This window comes from Suillus fuscotomentosus (genome assembly GCF_016647785.1).
Source record: "Suillus fuscotomentosus strain FC203 chromosome Unknown F5891scaffold_4, whole genome shotgun sequence".
Taxonomy (NCBI): domain Eukaryota; kingdom Fungi; phylum Basidiomycota; class Agaricomycetes; order Boletales; family Suillaceae; genus Suillus; species Suillus fuscotomentosus.
Window position 1 is genome coordinate 327,019 of NW_024539516.1, and position 18,612 is coordinate 345,630.

The 18,612-nt window shown below is 48.9% G+C and overlaps 5 protein-coding genes across 5 annotated transcripts; 4 read left to right on the forward strand and 1 right to left on the reverse strand.

The window, feature by feature from the left end:
• Positions 1 to 141: 141 nt before the first annotated feature.
• Positions 142 to 3,617, reverse strand: F5891DRAFT_1181907 (uncharacterized protein; the record flags this gene model as incomplete). Its single annotated transcript, XM_041366087.1, has 3 exons — positions 142 to 2,449; positions 2,498 to 3,446; positions 3,494 to 3,617. The coding sequence occupies 3 exons, from the start codon at positions 3,615 to 3,617 to the stop codon at positions 142 to 144; spliced, it is 3,381 nt and encodes a 1,126-aa protein (XP_041232069.1).
• Positions 3,618 to 4,407: 790 nt separating this feature from the next.
• Positions 4,408 to 5,556, forward strand: F5891DRAFT_469616 (uncharacterized protein). The gene is made up of 4 exons (XM_041371931.1): positions 4,408 to 4,962; positions 5,020 to 5,084; positions 5,150 to 5,258; positions 5,319 to 5,556. The coding sequence occupies exons 1-4, from the start codon at positions 4,540 to 4,542 to the stop codon at positions 5,409 to 5,411; spliced, it is 690 nt and encodes a 229-aa protein (XP_041232070.1). The 5' UTR covers positions 4,408 to 4,539; the 3' UTR covers positions 5,412 to 5,556.
• A 1,359-nt stretch (positions 5,557 to 6,915) lies between these two features.
• Positions 6,916 to 9,005, forward strand: F5891DRAFT_469592 (uncharacterized protein). The gene is made up of 3 exons (XM_041371929.1): positions 6,916 to 7,040; positions 7,124 to 7,430; positions 7,479 to 9,005. The coding sequence occupies exons 2-3, from the start codon at positions 7,339 to 7,341 to the stop codon at positions 8,791 to 8,793; spliced, it is 1,407 nt and encodes a 468-aa protein (XP_041232071.1). The 5' UTR covers positions 6,916 to 7,040; positions 7,124 to 7,338; the 3' UTR covers positions 8,794 to 9,005.
• A 776-nt stretch (positions 9,006 to 9,781) lies between these two features.
• Positions 9,782 to 11,508, forward strand: F5891DRAFT_469594 (uncharacterized protein). Its single transcript, XM_041371930.1, has 5 exons — positions 9,782 to 10,288; positions 10,344 to 10,436; positions 10,486 to 10,762; positions 10,816 to 11,024; positions 11,080 to 11,508. Exons 1-5 carry the CDS (start codon positions 10,068 to 10,070, stop codon positions 11,195 to 11,197), a joined length of 918 nt encoding a protein of 305 aa, XP_041232072.1. The 5' UTR covers positions 9,782 to 10,067; the 3' UTR covers positions 11,198 to 11,508.
• Positions 11,509 to 12,008: 500 nt separating this feature from the next.
• F5891DRAFT_1161555 (phospholipase D) lies at positions 12,009 to 18,388 on the forward strand (the record flags this gene model as incomplete). Its single annotated transcript, XM_041365260.1, has 28 exons — positions 12,009 to 12,060; positions 12,125 to 13,374; positions 13,425 to 13,546; positions 13,597 to 13,827; positions 13,881 to 14,453; positions 14,511 to 14,639; positions 14,690 to 14,771; positions 14,819 to 14,915; positions 14,965 to 15,003; positions 15,056 to 15,149; positions 15,200 to 15,267; positions 15,321 to 15,391; positions 15,444 to 15,540; positions 15,594 to 15,659; positions 15,714 to 15,738; positions 15,788 to 15,962; positions 16,012 to 16,066; positions 16,115 to 16,274; positions 16,324 to 16,410; positions 16,463 to 16,537; positions 16,586 to 16,603; positions 16,661 to 16,782; positions 16,836 to 17,095; positions 17,147 to 17,715; positions 17,766 to 17,870; positions 17,923 to 18,199; positions 18,251 to 18,317; positions 18,358 to 18,388. The coding sequence occupies exons 2-28, from the start codon at positions 12,264 to 12,266 to the stop codon at positions 18,386 to 18,388; spliced, it is 4,806 nt and encodes a 1,601-aa protein (XP_041232073.1). The 5' UTR covers positions 12,009 to 12,060; positions 12,125 to 12,263.
• Positions 18,389 to 18,612: the final 224 nt, after the last annotated feature.

The following is an 18,612-nucleotide window of genomic DNA, read 5'->3' on the forward strand; positions in this document are numbered from 1 at the left end:
TATGAAAGAAAGAAAAAAATGCAAAAGACATGAACTCGACGACTGCAAGAAAAGGTTTGGATAACAAGTTCAGCGCGTAAAGTTCAAAGCTCATGACTGAGGATCATCATCCCCTATACTCCGTCCGTGGCCCACTCGCTCCTAAGACGCATTCACCCGAATATCCGAAAAATCAGGAAGCTCATTCTCCACACACCCATCCACCTCCTTCTCCCTCTCATCTCCACCATCAGCAACACTCTGCACCATAAGTTGCCTACTCCCCCGTCTCGGAGGTGGCGACAACGCCTTTATCTCTGGGGCACTTGGGAGGCGTTGTGATGGACGGAGCGGATTACGTGGTGGAACCGTCGGAAGCAAGATGTGTGTGCTTGGCGATAAGAAACATGGATCGTTCTGCATCGTTGTTATGGGGGTACCTGGGAGGGGAGGCGTTGGGGGTCGGGAATAGGTGGTGCTGCTGGTGCTGGCCCTGCTGGTGGGGCTCCTGCTCCTGCTCCTGCTCCTACTCCTCCGACCGGGCATAGGTGTAATGATTACGGGATGCGCAATTTGGTGCGGTGTGAGATCGGGATCAATATCGTGCGACGCGACAACAGGGGGCGGAGACGACGGCGTGCTGAGAATCCGCAGACGCTGCTTGATAGACATGCTCCGTACAGAAGCGGCGCTATCAGGACGAGGAGGAATCGATGTCGATATTGATGATTCTACGCTACTGCGGTATGCAGGTTCATCTGGACGCGGTGGAAGGACGCCCGAAGGTGGTGGACGAGGTGCAGTTAGGCTTAGCCTCAACGCGCGCTGAGCTACAGATGTTCTGAACAGCGTTTTATGGGACTGTGGCTGTGATTTGAGCTGTTGTTCTTGCTCAGGCGCAGGAGGAGGCGCAAAGCTCGGAGCAGGACGCGGAGGAGGCATCGAGCGGCGTTTACTCCCCACACCAATACTTCCACCACTACCACCAAGACCTATACCAATCCCTGAACCAAGAGACCCAACCGTACTCGTCCGCTGCACAGACCCAGACCTCACACTTACGCTGCTCACAGTACTCGACCCACTCGTCCTCTTCCAAAACGCGGCACTAGGATTCTCAGAACCCGCACTAATAGGACTCACGCCTTTCTCAGACTCGTGTAGAGTTTGTGGTGTCAGGGGTAGCGGGCCACTGGGGGGCGTTAACCGCTTCGGGAGGGTACGAGACCACCGACGAGAAGGCGCTAGGGATGAAGCTGACGAGCCCGATCTTTCGATAGTGGAGGTTGTTGTGGAAGTTGTTTGCACGGATAGACGTGCTGGGTTGAGCATGGGGGTGATGGAGTGTGGGGTGAATGAGGTACCTGAGCTGTCCTCGGTCACGGTGGAGGTCTGCACACTAGGCGTAGTGCTTGTGTCCATTTGCTGGCATAGCGCGTCTGTAAGTGGCTGCACGGATGTCTGCTTCTTGCACCGCGGGGGCGGGTGGAGAGAATGCGAATGCGAGTGTGAGTGTGAATGCGAGTGGAAAGGCGTGGGCGACAGAGGTGCAGTCGTAGACGACGGAGGAGCCCACCGTTCATCTTCTTTGACAATCTTTAGATCACAAGCGGGTATACCGTTGATGCTCGTGCAACACGTATTCGAGCAGCACATGCTCGAGGTCCCACCTACACCATTGGACAAAATCCCGTTGTGGATGCTCCCGTTTGGCTGGTGCACAAAGAATTCGTCGGGCCCTGACGACGCCATGCTGGGTACAGGCGACTCCCGGCGTATTGGCGAGCTGCTCCTCTTGGTGCTCATGCCCACGCCGGTAATACCCATTAAATTGCTCCCCACCGTCCCAAAGCTCTCTTCTGCATACTCGCTTTCGCGCTCATGCCCGTGTCCATTGAGAGACAAGGACGGCGAACGAGAGCGAGGGGTGAACATGCCTTTGATGGTTTTGGTAGTAGATGTGGAGGATTTGGAAGTAGACGTGGAGGATTTGGAAGAGTGCGTTTGGGAGAGCAGGGTTGGGGGGACGTTGCCTGAGCGCTTGGATTGGAGTCGGATGGATGGCGTTGGGGAAGAGGAACCGGAGTTTGGGCCGGAGCGAGAGCCAGATCTATGAGCGTTGGGACTGTGGCTTTGAGATTTCTTAGTTGATCTGATGCTTGATGAGCGCGTGAAGGGATCGGTGGGTACAGGTGGGTTGGGTGTCGAGGACCTTGTGTGCGGTTGGGAACGCATGACCTCAAGCGATAAGGAGCCTCTAATTGGGGATGTAGGCTGTGATAGTGGGAGGGAACCTGCCAAGACGGGTGGAGAAGATGATGATGTACGGGGTGACGAAGCTGTGGGTGACATAGGGTATGTGGCAGAAGATAATGATGCTTGAAGTCGCATGGAGAGCATGACATCCATATCCCCGCGGGGTTCATGCCCACTGAGGTGGGGTGATGCAGTGAGACCTGCGCGCATGGATCTGGAGAGGGGTATTAATACCAGGACCCAACGACGCGACACAACCTACCTTTGGCCCAAGACAATTGCCTTTATGGCACCAATCCACTTCTGTCTCTCGCTCGGATCTTGCATCTCGAAATGCCAAATGATTTCGCCTTGCTCAATAGCAACGACTGAGCCGTTTGACTTGCCTCCACTGCCTCTCGCTCCGCTCCTGCTTTCGCGTTTGCTGAGGGTGCCAGTTCGAGTGGAATTCATACCAGGCCCGGATTGCTCTGTGACGTAGATAGCAGTGTCTTGGGTTATAGGTAAGCGCTGAAGCTCCGAGGATGACGGGATATTTGATTTGAAAAGATGGAGGTGTGTGACTGTCTGCGACGCGGCCGAGGTCGCAGTCGTGAGGACTATAGATCTTGTTTTCCATTGCTTTGCGAGGGCGTAGACTAGGAGGGAGGATGAGGGACAGAATTTGGGGAATGTACCTGTGAGTGTGATTCGTGAACTGAGGGAGGCGAGGTTTGTGGGGAAAGGCGGGAGATGGAGTAAGAGTGTTGGAGTTGGTGATGGTATGGGTGATGGAGGTACAAGAGGAGGTTCAGATATGTGTGAATCTATGGTTGCTGATGGGGGCACTTGGTCCTCCTCTCGGGTATCCTCTGGGTGTTCGCTGGTAGGATAGTCGACGAGACCAATACTCTGAGCAGCAGCATCTCTGAGTCTCTCTCGCTCCTCTTCCTCTTGGACATAGGAATATGGGCGGGATATTTCCATAACGCCGGGCATGACGACTGGATGAGTATATTGCGAAACATTACTAGGGTGACCAGGTTTTTTTCGAACGAGAGAGAATAAGAGGGAAGTGCGCTGTTTTTTTGGAGATATAGGCCTTGGTATTGGCTTTGGTTGTTGAGGTGCAGGATACAAGTAAGGATATCTTGTAGATGATTCATTAGATGATATGCTAGTTGACCCATTGACAGTGAAATTGGGTAACAGCGCTGCAGCTGAGTCTTGGTCTAAAGAATGTAAGCTCAAGCTTGCGGGTCAAGTCGTCGTAACGCACCATAAGGAAATTCGACATGATCAACGTATGATTCCTTTTCCTTCCCTTTTGGTTCTCGAGCTAGACTCGAACGCCTAGTATCTCCGAAACTGCGTGGTGATTCAGTGAAGAAATGAATTGGCATCGTAGCCCGCGATTCGAGCGTCGTCTGAGCAGAAAGGGACTGAGAAAGACGATGGCGACGACGTCGAGCGACAAGGAGTGACGGGCAAGTTTAACGTGGCAGTCAAATTCGAGTCAGGGCAGTGATTGACACAGGTCAGAAATCACACTTCCATCGCAATGTCAACACAAATCACAAACCTTGCTCCATGGATTCATCCATTCTATCGACGATGGCGACGGCGACGAGGACGACGACAAGGGTGATGAGCTCATGAGTTCAACGATAAAATGCACTTGACATAAAATTGTATGCTACTTATGACATATCCTGTCATGTTTCACGTGCATAAACTTGATCACCACGGCTGTCAGCAACTCGTAACGGCTTACACCTCGGCCATCTAGCAAAGTCGGAAGGAAACGGAACTCCTCTGATCATCAACTTGGCGGTGCCGAAGCACCCATCTTGCACACCGCAATGCACAAAAGCCTTGCATTAAGAACCCACCCTTAGCCCGACTCTAGTCTTCACTTGACTACATCGTAAGGCCAGTATCGTGTTGGTAGGCTCATCCAATGGCAAACAGTATAAGTGTCTGGACTCTAATTCTAACGCCTCAAATTGCACTGGTTGCATGCCCATTCGTACGTTAGTAACGTTACTAGTTCTTATCATTACGCCCTACTGATATAGTCCGCTTCTACCACACCTTATGATCATCTTCTGGCACGAGGACTACTGCCTTCAAATCAACTTCTACGATGATCAGCTACATTGTAGCACAGCTTCTCATAACTCCACAGACTGTCAATATTTACACCATTTAACGTTAGCTGTCATGTGAGAGCCGCTCTGTCGCAGCTGAGCAACCATACCTCCAAATCACCAGATTCTTGCCACCAAAAATTGTTATAAAGATATCACCGTATCCAAGTCCAGCATGTATTACATCGCCGGCCTCACTAGTATTCTTCCATCATCCACCCAAACCGTGGAAGGACTCGTCGTATTTACCACCTTCCGACAATTCCAATATTCCTTATCTCGCACGCGTACAATCGCCACAGTCGCTAACGCGGAAGCAGGTCCCGTCTGTGTCACCCCAACTTCTTTCATTGGCAAGATTATAACCCCAATACACGCTCTCTCCATCTTCATCCCACCCGTGACATACATCCTATGCGTTACCTTCAACCGCTTCGCGCAGCCTGCATGGATGCAGCGCATGAGCCTTCCTGATACCTATTTCAAACACGAAAATAAAGTAGGGCTGAGAGTCGCAGCATGTGCAGCGACCTTTATGGTCATCAGGTTCGGCGCACGCGTACTCACGCACCTTGGCAGTCAGTGGCACCTGATTGGGGTGCGTACTGTCTTCTTTCACACGTGAACAAGACATCAGCTCATTGCCCCTCGCCAGAGACGCGAGAAGTCCAGAATCGTACAAACGGGTCCATACGCAGTAGTGCGTCATCCGCTGTACACGTGAGTCTCTTGCGTCATCTACATGGGTAAGATGGAATTGGGCTCTGACGTCTCCCTTATGACAGGAGCGCGCTCATCCAGGGATTATTTTTTACGCTGATGACCTGGTCTTATGCGCCGCTTGTAGGATTGGGTATCACTACTGGTGCGTCTGCTGTCAAGGTGCTTGTCGAGGTGGGTATCTCGTCCGATTCATTGTGTTGCTGTATGCAATTGGCTGCCTTTTGTTTTTAGGAGGATCTTATTATGCAAGACCCTGCTGTTGCTGAGGAATACCGTGCGTATATGCAGAGAGTGCCTGCGCGACTTGTTCCGTTTCTTTGGTGAGAATTAAAAAAGATTATTTGGGATGTCTGCGATTTTGTACGAGTTATACACGTAACCCATGAAAATGAACCCTGTATCTTTCGGATTCTTATTTTGATTGCTCCCTTGCATCAATTTGCAGGTATCAAATCTATTGATGAGGGGCGAGTCTCAATCGATGTCGTGTCATCTTTTGAAGAGTTGATCTAGACGTGCGCATGATGATCTGAACTGCTCAGTGAACACACTAGGTCTGAGAGCGTTAACGCTCGACTTCCTACTCTTAAATCTACAGATATGATTTATCCGGATGATCCGTCTCGTCGTAGTCGCTACTCGCAGTAGTAAGATCGGGGACTTGTGGCAACTACAAAGCGAAGGATGTGGAAGGCCAATTCAAAGCCTTGGTGTACTAGTAGTAGAGCTTTTCAAGGCATCCACAGCTCAAAAATTATCGCAGATGGTATAAGTTTTGATGACGTGTCATCTAAAAACCCTCATCATCCACGGTGTTCTGTTGTTATTGTGTTTTAGGAATTGAGAGTGTGATTATAAAAGCTGGAGAATGACGCTTTATTAAGATGTCAAGGAGAATGTTATAGTACGTGAGCGCTTGAGTGGTCACCGGGGATGTTCAAGTAGCTCGGGGCAGCCAGTGACCGGTGACCCCTCGGCCATTCGTGCACTGACTCCGGGGGTATCACCTTGCCGGGCCAACTTGAATGCACACCCGGCAGAGTGCAGCTAGGACATCCGAGGACTTTGGTGAAAGAGAAAACAACGAGCCACAGCTTCAATAGGTAAGTTTACTGGTTAAGGTGTCATCGATGATTCTGGAGTAACGATCACAATTGATAGGAATTTTAGTTTTGGCTGATCAATATAAAACGAACCTCAAATACTTTGTGCTTGCAGTGAGAATCGACAGGAAAGTAGATATATCGAGATCGAAGCAAAAGTCCTAGAAGAATTATGAATGACTTTCGATCGAGAGGAACTTTTGGTTTATTGATAAGTTTTCGTTGATAATACTTGAGTTCGTCCGGCGCAATTACAGTAAACTGTTCCCTGCTCTGGGCCCGTGGTTGTCGTGTTATAGTCGGCGAGGGATATAGCCACGGGCTAACTTGAAATACAAGGTAATGATCGTATCGAAGCCGGGGTCGCAGCGGGACGAATGGCATGGCGGGCGGATGAAGATGCGCATGGTTCAAACGTGGGAAACTCGTTATGATCTAGACGCCTAAGTCCCTTTTCGACTCGGAAACGGCCGAGACAGGATCCTCGACTCCTCGGTGAGTGGGTTTAGGGCCTCTAGGGTCTCAACGTGCTACAGGCCACGAAATTCAACTCAACTATCATTACCGATCAGAAGAAACTGTTCAATGACACAGTACACCCTATCAAATGGTCTGTTAATCATCATCACAGAAGCCGGTACAAACACAATAGCTTGCAGAACTCAACTTTGACCGTCAGCGATGAATAGGCCTTAAACTTCAAGCTTCAAGTTGGTGTCCTGGCCTGCGATGGACAAGGCAGGGGCTGACAGCGGGGTATAGTCAGAAGTTACCAATGTGGGGGCAATGGCAGTAACGAAAGAAACTTAGCATCATAGTTATGACTCCCATCTTGACGGTCCCCTTACGAGTGAGTGACCCTACTATAAGTCAGACCCATTTCATTCACAAAGACCCATTGTCGGAACTCGTTTTTTGTTCTTTCGCTGTAAGGTTTCTACATTTTGCACTGCCAGGATGGGACACAGCAATCCTACTGTCACGTCAGGCTTCTCTATTGTCCCGGCGGACCACTCTTTGCTCTCATGCTCGGAACCGATTGCAGCCGAAGCTATGTCAGGCGAGCCCCTGTGTCGCAGGAGTTACATACATAATTTGAATCCATAAATGAGTGGCATCCTTAAGGTGCTTCACCTCGACCATGAAGCATGCCATCGATACTCAGACGATCTCGTCGGCGTGAATTAATCCTCACGAAGTCATTCAAGAACGCGATTCAGGAAAAGGTTCATCCTCCTCAGTAAGTTTATCCTTCACCATTATTGATATCTCCCTGACTATGTCCCAGGCACTCTCCAGAGTTAATATACTGCAGTTCGTCCGTCATCGATCGCACCAATTTTCCTCCCTCGCCATCACCTTCAACTGTAAAATTCCCAGACTTCGCTCGCCCTTCCCTAACATTATCTCTATACCGTAGTCCGATCTCCAACCTCCAACATCATCCCATTCACACCCTCCCTCCAGAGCTTCTCATTCGTGTGTTTGAGCTGGGCTCGTTTGATGATGCCTTATTTCTTATCACGATTTCGCATGTCTGCCACCCATGGAGGATGCTTGCGATACACACGCATACCCTCTGGCGGCGCCTGTCGTTTGATTCTCATGGATTACGTCTGTGGAAGGAACGCATAGCCCGCGCCCGTGGGTGTTCCCTCGACATTACAATCACACCTCCGCAGCACCGTTTTCCCGATATAGACGCGTTAGCCCTGCAACTGCATCTTATTGTCCCACACATATCCAGAGCCCGCTCCTTTGAGCTGCGGTTCTCAAGTTACTCGCCGTTCCTATGGAATACTACTCTCGGCCCTATATGTCATCCAGAGCAACGGGGCAATGATAGCATGGGCGCACATACCTTTGCTCCATTTGTGCACGCGCTGCGACTGGAGAAGCTTACTCTCTGTTTTCCAGAGAATGATGACTCAAAGGAGTTTGGTCTTTTTGCAGGTGTTGCGCCTCGGTTAGATCACGTCACGCTTGATGGTATTCGCCTGACCTGGCTGCCAGGGCTCTATGGACGCCTCACACATCTCGACTATACTCATCACGGATTCACAACTGGATCAATCGCCGTAGATGAAGTTCTAGGAATGATTCGAATTTCATGCGCACTGCGCGAGCTTCGCATATGCTTTAGGAGAACAGTGCTGGATGGAGAAGTTCTGTACCTATCTCACGACGGTGTTCCTGCAGGACAGATTCACCTTCTGCAGCTCGAGCGGCTTGTTCTTGCCGTCGACAAATCGGATATCGACATACCTCCCGAACTTACATTACTCTTGTCCCGCCTTTCTGTACCCAACCTTCACGAACTACATCTGGTTGACCTTCGCTGTCAACCCGCTAATAGACGCTGGTGGAAGTCAGCGCCATTTCCTGGACTCAGAGCCGCCCTGAGCCTTTTTGAAGTCACAATACCATCCAGCATCAAGGTTCTGGCGATGGCGGGTCGCTGGGCAGATCACTCCTCCATTCTTTCCCTCGCGAAATGTTTCAGAGAACTTCGCAATTTGGAAGTGGATGGTGTTGAAAAGGACCTTGTTCACATGTATTGCCTTAGTGGAGATTTGCCACTGCATGATGGAGCGTGGATATGATGAGCAATATACTTTTGCCCCCCTTCTCTGCCACATTTTTTGCAGGCCCATTCTTTCCCACCAGTGGATGGGATTTTCACTTTCCTTACAGGATCTACACGTGAGTCAAGTTTAGCGAACTAAATAACTATTTGCGGACTCCCGCCACCCATCTTCCTGATGGGGATTTTCCGCGCACTCGTGGCCAACACACGCCTTTTGTCTTATCAGGATTGCCTACATACTGAAACTGGAAACTGCCGTGGACCAACCGCAGGCCCGTTCATTTCGCTGTTCTTTCAAGAAACCCCCGTGTCCATCGCTGCCGAAACTATGTTCGGCCAACCCGGCCTGTCCATTCTGTCTCTCCAACATGGTCCCAATGCATATCACCTAGTGTGGATTTCGTCGGTAAGAAATGGGTGATCTACTACTACGGTGAACGATGGAAAAGGGATTGCTTTTCCTCATGACGAAGACGCGAGAATGTTGGTTGTCGCAGTGGTTGCTGAAGTCGAGCTTGCTCAACTCGATGGTATCGAGACCCGGAACCTTGTTTGGGGTTGGTATCCTGGGTGGTCAGTCGTACGTGACTGCGCAGTCTGCGTCGATATGAATCTGAAATTGTTAAAGGAGATTTCACTAGCCTACTCAGGGATTGGACCGCAGTCTGTGTATATCGGAATGAAGACAGAACGACTGTCTTCGTTCTATATGGTTAGGTGGACTCACCCGAGTTGACGATTAGTCAGCGGATAGCTCTCGCTATAGTCTGGAAATCAGGGGTCCCGGGATCGGGGCCGCGTCAAGACAAATTCAACTCCAATGAACCTAGTGGCATCGTGGCTTGACTTCCTTGTAACTAATCTTGTTTATTCCATTCCGGTCTCGCTTCGACTAATTGTCTATTCAACTTGGGCCTCATGGTCACTCAAGCGGTTAATTATCTGTGCACCATGTGCTGGCCTTGCATGATCCGACGTAACGTGCAGGTCTCGCTACGACAAATCATTAATGCATCTGTGACCACTTACAGCCGCACACGTACAATAACACACGTCTATTTTACATCACCGGATGCAACCTCAGTATATAGTCTACGTACCCCTTACATCTCGATTCACTCAGCCTTCTTGATCAGACTGAAGTGAGACTCTTACATCTGTTCCGTACTCGATCAAACTTACCAGCCCCCGTTGTTTTCTCGCAGGTACTTACTGCGGTACTAGAATCCTCTCACTCAAACTGAGTATCTTGTTAATATCTTGCAGCCTCCTTTCATTGCTTGTATCACCATGTCCTCTCCTGATAGTTATACGTTGAAGAAGCTCTACGATCTCACTGGCCTGATCGCACTAGTGACCGGTGGTGGCACAGGCATCGGCCTTAATATTGCACGTGGCCTCGCTGCTAATGGGGCCAAGGTGTATATCACCGGCCGAAGGAAGAATGTTCTTGATGGAGTAGTTGCGGAGTGGAATGCAACTAAGAGTGACGACATGGGACTTATGATCGCGTGAGATCTATCCTTTATTCTCGTTTCGTGCGGGCTGATCAAGCATAATGCATAGACAAGAGATGGATGTCACGAATAAGGACAGCATTAAAGCTGGTGTGACGAGAATATCCCAAGCAGAGAGAAGACTACACATTCTGGTGAACAAGTATGACATCTACTCTCCCTATTTTATTGTGACTTATGATCGAACAAAGTGCTGGCCAATGTGGTCCTGTCTCTGATGAACTAAATCAGCCATCGACTACTGCTCAAAAGGAGGCCGGACCACTTAGTGAATACCTCTTCAACAATGAATCGTTCGAGGAGTGGGGCTCCCTTTTCGCCATCAACACATCTTCGATCTACTTTGTGACTATTGCGTTTTTGGATTTGCTCGACAAGGGCTCTAAGGATACCGGTAAAGAAGGGTTCTCTTCAAGCGTCATCAATATCACCAGTATCAGCGGGCTCATAAAGGTCGCACAGAGACATGTGAGTAAAGTCACGGTCGCGTTCGTTTATCATTGCTAACTTTGACGGACAAGTTCTGCTACAACAGCTCAAAAGCTGCTGCATCTCACCTGACCAGGATGCTTTCGACCGAATTTGCCCTGAAAGGAATCAATGTTCGAGTGAACGCCATCGCGCCAGGCGTGTATGAAAGCGAGATGACGTATGACAGTATTACAGGACAAACTGCGACTGATTCGGTTGGTATGCCGGTGGTGCCGGTACCAGCAAAAAGGCCGGGGACGTGAGTGAAGCTTGATCCGCGGACTAGCGCCTTTACTGACAGGAAAAATGAACAGCGGAGCTGAAATGGCAGGCACTGCCGTGTATCTTGCATCGCCTGCTGCGGCATATATGAATGGGCAGGAATTGATTATTGATGGTGGATACTTGGCTGTAAATCCTTCGAGGGTATAGTATGCTGTTGATCGGCGTTGCCTCATGAGTTGTTGTTTTTGGTTATCGTGTACAAGAAGTATATAGTCTTGTAGCAGATGAACAGGGATAGATGTAGCATATTTAGCATTCTCCAAGGTTTTGGTCGTCTACATTTTGAAAATTTGTGCATGCGCACCAAAATTAACTGGTTGGGGTATCCCCCTTGGCCAGACCATAAAGAAGGAATACGGTCGTTCCTTCTTGATTTCGAATTGCAGTGATAAGTGAAGCACTCAACAGCCAACTACAGGCTTATCTGTGGAGTAAAGGGGTCAGTATTGCACCGCTGTATCGATCTTGAACAAAGCCATTGATCAAATGCAGTTATCCGATCTTGAAATTGAAGGATCCCGGGCCCGTATTCGATGAAGTCCCATCATCACACTGAAGCACGCGGGTTCCAGTCACCTGAATTGATAGCACAAAGCAGTGTCAGATCTCGGCTCATCAGTGTGGTAGACTGAGTCTAACCGTCGATCGTGAACGTACTAGAAGCAGGAGCTCCGAGCAGGTGATTGATTGACCACAGCCGGATTCCGGAAGGATGACTGATCCTGGCAACAAGCATTAAAAATACTTACACTAGCATTGATGATCGTTATCACGGTAGTGCACTTGTCCCTGGCATTACCACCAGGACCTCTGCGTGCACCGGCGTTGGAGGCAGGTTGATAAACATCCGCGTCAATTTTGACAATGAACTGAAGTGAAGTGACGTTTGAGGTCGGTGACCGTCACGGGCGCCAAAAAACGATTATGATTACGTCAACAATTACATATGAGCGTCTGTTCATGTCTTCCTTTTCAACACGGTTGACATTGACTTTGAATTGCTGAACACAGTGAGCGCTACGGTTGCAGCTGGTGATAATACCCAAGTTCTCAATACTAATCATCTCCGTATAGGCGTATCGTTTCTTGAGCTATTCGCGTCAACTCCGCAATTGCCAATCACCGTGTCATACGTGATTGAATAATCGGTGGAGTCGCTATTGCAGACTGTGTAAAAAGCCATTCATCGTGATCTGCATATTGCGACTTTGCAATGTCATCTTTAAACTCGGTCAACGCTAGAATCAGCACCAGCCATACACAAGACGCAAAAGAGAACTCTGCCAATTCGTCTGGACACGGAAAACATGATGATGAGACCGGGAACGTTGACTCGCAGTCTTCGATAGAACATGGCACGAGCCGCGTTGAATCACCAGCCCCAATCTCCCCTCCCGGATCTCCACTCAGGACACCGAGGGGTACCCTCCCTGACACACCATCAAGCCGTACAGGACCACCACGCTCCTTATCATTCACCTTCTCCCACCGCTCTTCATCTATCTCGCGTCAAATTCATGGCAATAGCCAGCAGGAATACAGTGATATTTTTGAAAATGATTTAGATCGTGGCAAAACCTCGTTTCAAATTAATTCAAGTTCGTCAAGCTTTCGCGGTGCGCTTGAGATCAGCCCTTCTTTGGGAAAAGCGACCACAGATAAGAAGGGAAAAGCAAGAGAAAGCAGGGTTTTGGACCAATCCCATGATTCACCATTAGAGGACAGGTCGAATTCGATGTTCCCAGAACATTCTAACACAATAATTGAAGAGGAAGAAGAGAAGACAGAGAGGAAACCCATGTCTCGCCATCAAACAATAGGACCTGTTTGCAAGCCCACAGATCCTCCCCCTTTGGATCTCCAGCGCTCTCAATCTCACCCTCCCCAAATAGATTACAAGAAGCCAGCAGCATCCGCAAAATGGAACAAATTACGTAGTCTCCTACCTTCTGTCATTCGTGCTGGGCAACCTGGCATTCCTGCACCACACTCCGTGGTCACCTCACACGAGGTGAATATCACAGATGAACTCATTACGGGCGGTTTGTCCACATTGATGCTGCGTTTGTGGTTTGAACACGACGAGAAGGGGCATCGGCGCATCCCTATCCTCCTCCATCGTCTGCGCATACGGATTAGTGACAGTCTACATCCCATGCAAGCGCATAAAGCTGTGTTTCGTATCGAGTGTGAATATGCCAACGGCGCAGTGCGTTGGGTGGTCTACAGGCAGCTTCGTGATTTCCTTTCCCTGCATGCCCATTACGCTGTATCCAATGCGTTCAAAAGTCGAAAAGATGTATTGCCAGAGTTTCCTCGAACTAGTAAGAGTTGTACATTTGTCGATGTTCGGAGATACTAAGCTGTTGTACAGGTCTTCCTTACTTTAAATTCTTGAAGAAGGAATCCAGCGAGCGTCACGTCAGACAAACTGATTTTGCTCGTTTGCAACGAGAAGCGCTAGAGGACTATTTGCTTAAGCTTATACGCGCTGTTGTTCGTCTGTTCTCCTATGCCGCAACTACCCTTCACAAACACCGTCCTAGATGTTTCACCCAACTGCAAACCGACTTGCATGCTTCCTTGAGATAAGCGCATCATTCATCACTCTTGCTCAGTTTGGTGGCGCACAACTCAAAGCTGGATTCCTGCGCATTGACACAGAAGGTAATGGCCCCGGGTTTGGGCGAAAATCAGCACGGTGGCGAGAGCGGAAGGTGTCTCGGTGGTGTGCCGTTCGTGATAGTTATATCGTGGCCGTGGAGGACCCAGGAGAGGCAAGCCGAGCGCCATTTCACTGACAATCCTGCTACTAATAAACATGGCTTAGATTGTAATTTGGGACGTCTTCCTCTTCGATTCGGAATTCAAGATTATTCGGCCTACGCGATACTATCGTAAGGGTCTGCACCTCTTGCACGCAGAACCGGAGGACCGTGAATTTCTTGTTGGCCTCAACAAGACACAGCAGCAGCCGCACCCACAGACTCAGACAGAGTACCCACAGGCCGAGGCCGAATGTCTCTCTGCGATAGATAGTATCAAAAGTCGCCTTTCGCGGGTCCTTCGAATTGCCAATAGGTCATCGCCAAATATTACAGCCACTACAGATGGTGAGGTGCCGATCAATCGGAATAATACCACGGGAACGGGGCACACGAGGACAGAGACAGTCAGTTCTGGCAGCTCTGCAGCATCATCTCGTCCTGCGACACCGATGTTAGATCCGTCTACGCATGTGAATCCTCTGACGAGCAGTGGTCCCGCCGAGGGTAGGGAGACAGAAGGGGAGACAAATGAACAAGATAAGAGGAAGAAGAAGAAACGGTCGGATGATGTCTCAAAGCATACGTTTTATGTCCAGAATTCGCAAATGCGGTTGAAGTTATGGGCAAGAAATGAGGTTGGTTCCTCATGTTGAGTGACTATACATTACTGACGAAGGGTGCCCTGGACCTAGCGTCAAATGTTGCAATGGATTACTGCCCTAGAAAAAGCCGCTGCTGCCACCCCATTCATCGCAAAAAATCGCTTTGACAGCTTTGCTCCAGTGCGATTGAACGTCGCTGCTCAGTGGCTTGTTGATGGGGTTCGTGTCTCCTTTTCTCCATATCATCTGACATTGATTACAAGGAGTAGCGCGACTATATGTGGAATTTGTCTCGGGCTATCCTCATGGCACAATCGACCATCTATATTCACGACTGGTGGCTATCCCCTGGTACGTCCATGGCTCATCATGGTAGTCACGTTGTTTATGTAGTACAGAACTGCAACTGAGGCGTCCTAATAAACCCAAGTATCGCTTGGATCATCTGCTTGAAAGAAAGGCCAAAGAAGGCGTCAAGATCCACATAATTCTATAGTGAGAACTTTTCGAATGTCGGTATCTAGTGTTATTGATCTGGTTCTAGCCAGGAAGTTTCGAATCGAACTACCCCCACGGATAGCAAGTAAGAACTGACAAGCGCGTCGTAAATTTTGTGGACTCACCGTATCATAAAGTTATGCGAAGCAACGCCTCATGTCGCTACACCCAAACATTATGGTTCAACGTTCACCTTCACACTTCCAAACTGGTACATTCTACTGGGCACATGTAAGGGTCCTTACGCAAGAACGCAGCTACCAATGACATATCCATAATAGCACGAGAAGCTTTGCGTTATTGATGAGACTATAGCATTCATGGGAGGAATTGACCTATGTTTCGGAAGGTGTGCAGTTAATTCAGACGTCGACCAGTTTTCATCACTGAAGAACTTTAAAGATGGGATACGCCACAGCACGTCATCGTCGATGACCCAGAGCTATCGGCAGACAAGACCGAAATCTGGCCAGGTACGTTTTAGCTATACGGTAAACTTAGGAATTGGCTGACTATGCATCACAGGCAAAGACTACAGTAACCCGCGGGTTCTTGATTTTCATGCGCTAAATAAACCCTTTGAGGACATGTATGACAGGACGAAGGTGGCCCGGATGCCTTGGTACGATAGTTTGTGCTTCAGGAAATATTGACATTCACAGCTCTTCCCCGAAGGCATGATGTAGGTTTGCAAGTCGTAGGCCAGCCTGCTCGCGATCTCGCTCGACATTTTGTTGAAAGGTTTGTCTTCAAATTCATTCGCTCGAAGTATATCATCTAACTACCGAGCTACAGATGGAATTATTTGCTTCGGCTGAAGGTGTGTTTGTTGCTTGATAAATCTTTTGACTTCGCTTGAATTTTATCAGAACCATTCCCGAACCATGCCTTTCCTGCTACCTCCACCTGAGTTCAAACCTGAAGAGCTCGCTGCAATGGGTCTGACAGGCACATGCGAGATGCAGATCTGCAGATCAGCCGGCCCTTGGTCGCTCGGTACTTCCAATCGAATTGAGCATTCAATTCAAAATGCATACCTAAAAGGTCGAGCATCGTGGCTTACGCAGGAAATGTTACTAACATAATCTTTTAGCCATCGAGATGTCGGAACACTTCGTGTACATTGAGAATCAATTCTTCATAACCTCGTGAGTACTCACTGCTCTGCTACCACTGCTTGCTGATTTGTCTCGCAGGACCGTCGTGAACGATGTCAAGGTTGAGAACCAGATTGGCGATGCGTTGGTCGATCGGATCATCCGCGCACATCGTGAGGGCACTCCGTGGAAATGTTGCATCGTCATTCCCCTCCTCCCTGGCTTCCCCTTTTCCATTGATCACAGTGACGCTAGCGCAGTTAGTTGGGAAACACATTTTCCGAAATATTACTGAATAAACGTATCAGATTCGAATCATTGTCGAGTGTCAGAACCGCACTATCAGCCGTGGGCCCAATTCGATATTTGCTCGACTTCGCAAAGAGAGTATAGAGGTGCGTGGTTGATTTTACGATTGGAACCGCTGTGCTTATTCTTTATCATTAGCCTGAAGATTATATCTCTGTTTTTTCACTGAGAAACTGGGCTAAAATGCGGAACGGTGTATTGACTACTGAGATAGTAAGTGCCTATGCTGCTGTGCTTTTGAACCCCCTGACCACGCTATAGTTATATATTCATGGCAAGGTATAAATACCGATTCAATCCTTGAAATTGAATACTCAGACCCACCGATCTCATTAGGTTTGTATTGTGGATGACCGTCTGGCAATTATTGGCAGTGCAAACATCAATGAGCGTTCTCAACGTGGCGATCGAGATTCCGAAATTGCTGCAGTCATTCGAGACACTGACCTAATTGACGGGTACGGCTTTCTCGGTCTCGTCTGCTAATATTCTGATAGCCGTGGTGCATCAGCACGATGGCAGGAAAACCCTTCAAGGTCGGGCGATTTGCACACACCTTGCGAATGCGGTTGATGCGAGAGCATGTTGGTGTGGATGTTGACGCCATGATTGATTCTGAGCCTACACCCCAAGAAGAAATCGAGCCTGATCATGAACAAGAATGGGACCTAGAATTAGAGCAAGAGCGTGGTGATCGCCATGTCACTCAAGCCAAGCACATGGATCCCATGTCTAATATGCTCCACACTGCAGGCGAAGATATCAAACGAAGTTCGTGTTCACCACAGTCTCGAAGATTTGAGAGACTAAATTTCGATTAAGCTGACAACGAAGCTACTGGGAATGCTTTCCACCACCTCAAGAAATTTGTTGGGAAGGTGGAACTTTACAAACCAAACAATCCGGAGCAAGATGCATCTCTGGAGGAGCGTATGTCGTACATTTGTGAAGGCAAGAAGGAACCAGGAATCCCTAGCATAATAGTCCCAACTGTAGAAGAGGCAGTTGTTCAAGACCACCTGCCTCCAGGTTCAGAGGCTGAGCATCCTCCTTTGAAAGACAAGCTCAAACATCAACTGGGCGGAAACTCTGACCCCGTCGAGAAGCGCACACCTAATGGGAAAGCGAATAGTGCTCCGGCGCTTGCGTTAAAGAATCTACAGAGCGGTGACGAACCACTCCATCTGGAGTCGGGAGCCAATGACCCCGACGCGCTTGAGAAGACTTCTCTGGGAACCAAGACCCTGCCCAGGAAGTATCTCACTAGCAAAGTCGGCAATAAAGCGTGGACTGTATCGATCCCCGCTCCCCATGTAGATCCAGAGGGTTTTGAGGACCCGATATCTGATGCATTTTGGAAGAATGTATGGATTGCTTGCGCTACGTATAACGTATGTTATCTTTGCCTAGGAGTGGTGGATAGACTGATTCTTTTTCGCAGACCGAGATTTATCGCAAAGTTTTCCATGCTATTCCCGACGACCACATTACGACGTGGAAGCATTACAAAGAATTTGTTATTCACCACGAACGCTTCTCTAAGCTGGTTTGTGGATCTTTTCTTCGCTATACCCCTCTCAAATACTTTTATCGCATAGGCAACAAGTAGTCATTCGTCCTACCCAGCATCCCAAGTACCCTCAGAGACAACGCACGAAGACGGACCATATCAAAAGGAAGGTTTGGCGGATGCCGCTCAGGAGAGCCGCGAAACCTTTTGCACCAACGATGGAAGCGACGGCGCCCCCTCCAGAGGATCTCAGCTCCTTGACAAGGACACTCGTAGCCGAAAACCTGTGAATGGGATAGAGCCTTTCACCAAGCAGGAACGAGATGAAATGGAAGAGCTGTTGAAAAATGTCCGTGGACACCTTGGTGAGTGCCATCCATTACCCCCATCATCAACTTCTTCTCATATCCTCGAAGTTGTGTATCCCAACCGATTCTTGGAAGGAGAGGACATGGCAGGGAACTTTATGTTCAATGCAGACAGGTGTGTTACATCACATCCATATATTTCATGTTGTTCACAGTTACCAGGATGCTACCTCTCCCGATCTATAACTGAACCTTCTCCACACCATCAGTTTCACGGACCCATCTCGCATGAAGAATCGACACTGTATACGTATTACGCGCACCCCTAACATATGCTTTCGAGGTTTTGCCATTTATTTTTTCTTTCAAGCCGCTTCCATATCGAAGACCATCTTGTCTGGGAATTTTCCCGCTACGTGATCTAGTCTATTGGCAGCATTAATATACGCACCTTCAAGGTACGGACCGGA

Coding starts and splice junctions, on each gene's coding strand:
- F5891DRAFT_469592 (XM_041371929.1), top strand. CDS start 7,339: ATGCCATCGATACTCAGACGATCTCGTCGGCGTGAATTAATCCTCACG. Junction 7,431..7,478: donor GAAAAGGTTCATCCTCCTCA/GTAAGTTTATCC, acceptor ACTATGTCCCAG/GCACTCTCCAGAGTTAATAT.
- F5891DRAFT_469594 (XM_041371930.1), top strand. CDS start 10,068: ATGTCCTCTCCTGATAGTTATACGTTGAAGAAGCTCTACGATCTCACT. Junction 10,763..10,815: donor TAAAGGTCGCACAGAGACAT/GTGAGTAAAGTC, acceptor TTGACGGACAAG/TTCTGCTACAACAGCTCAAA. Junction 11,025..11,079: donor CCAGCAAAAAGGCCGGGGAC/GTGAGTGAAGCT, acceptor AAAAATGAACAG/CGGAGCTGAAATGGCAGGCA.
- F5891DRAFT_469616 (XM_041371931.1), top strand. CDS start 4,540: ATGTATTACATCGCCGGCCTCACTAGTATTCTTCCATCATCCACCCAA. Junction 5,085..5,149: donor GTGCGTCATCCGCTGTACAC/GTGAGTCTCTTG, acceptor CCCTTATGACAG/GAGCGCGCTCATCCAGGGAT. Junction 5,259..5,318: donor CTGTCAAGGTGCTTGTCGAG/GTGGGTATCTCG, acceptor TTTTGTTTTTAG/GAGGATCTTATTATGCAAGA.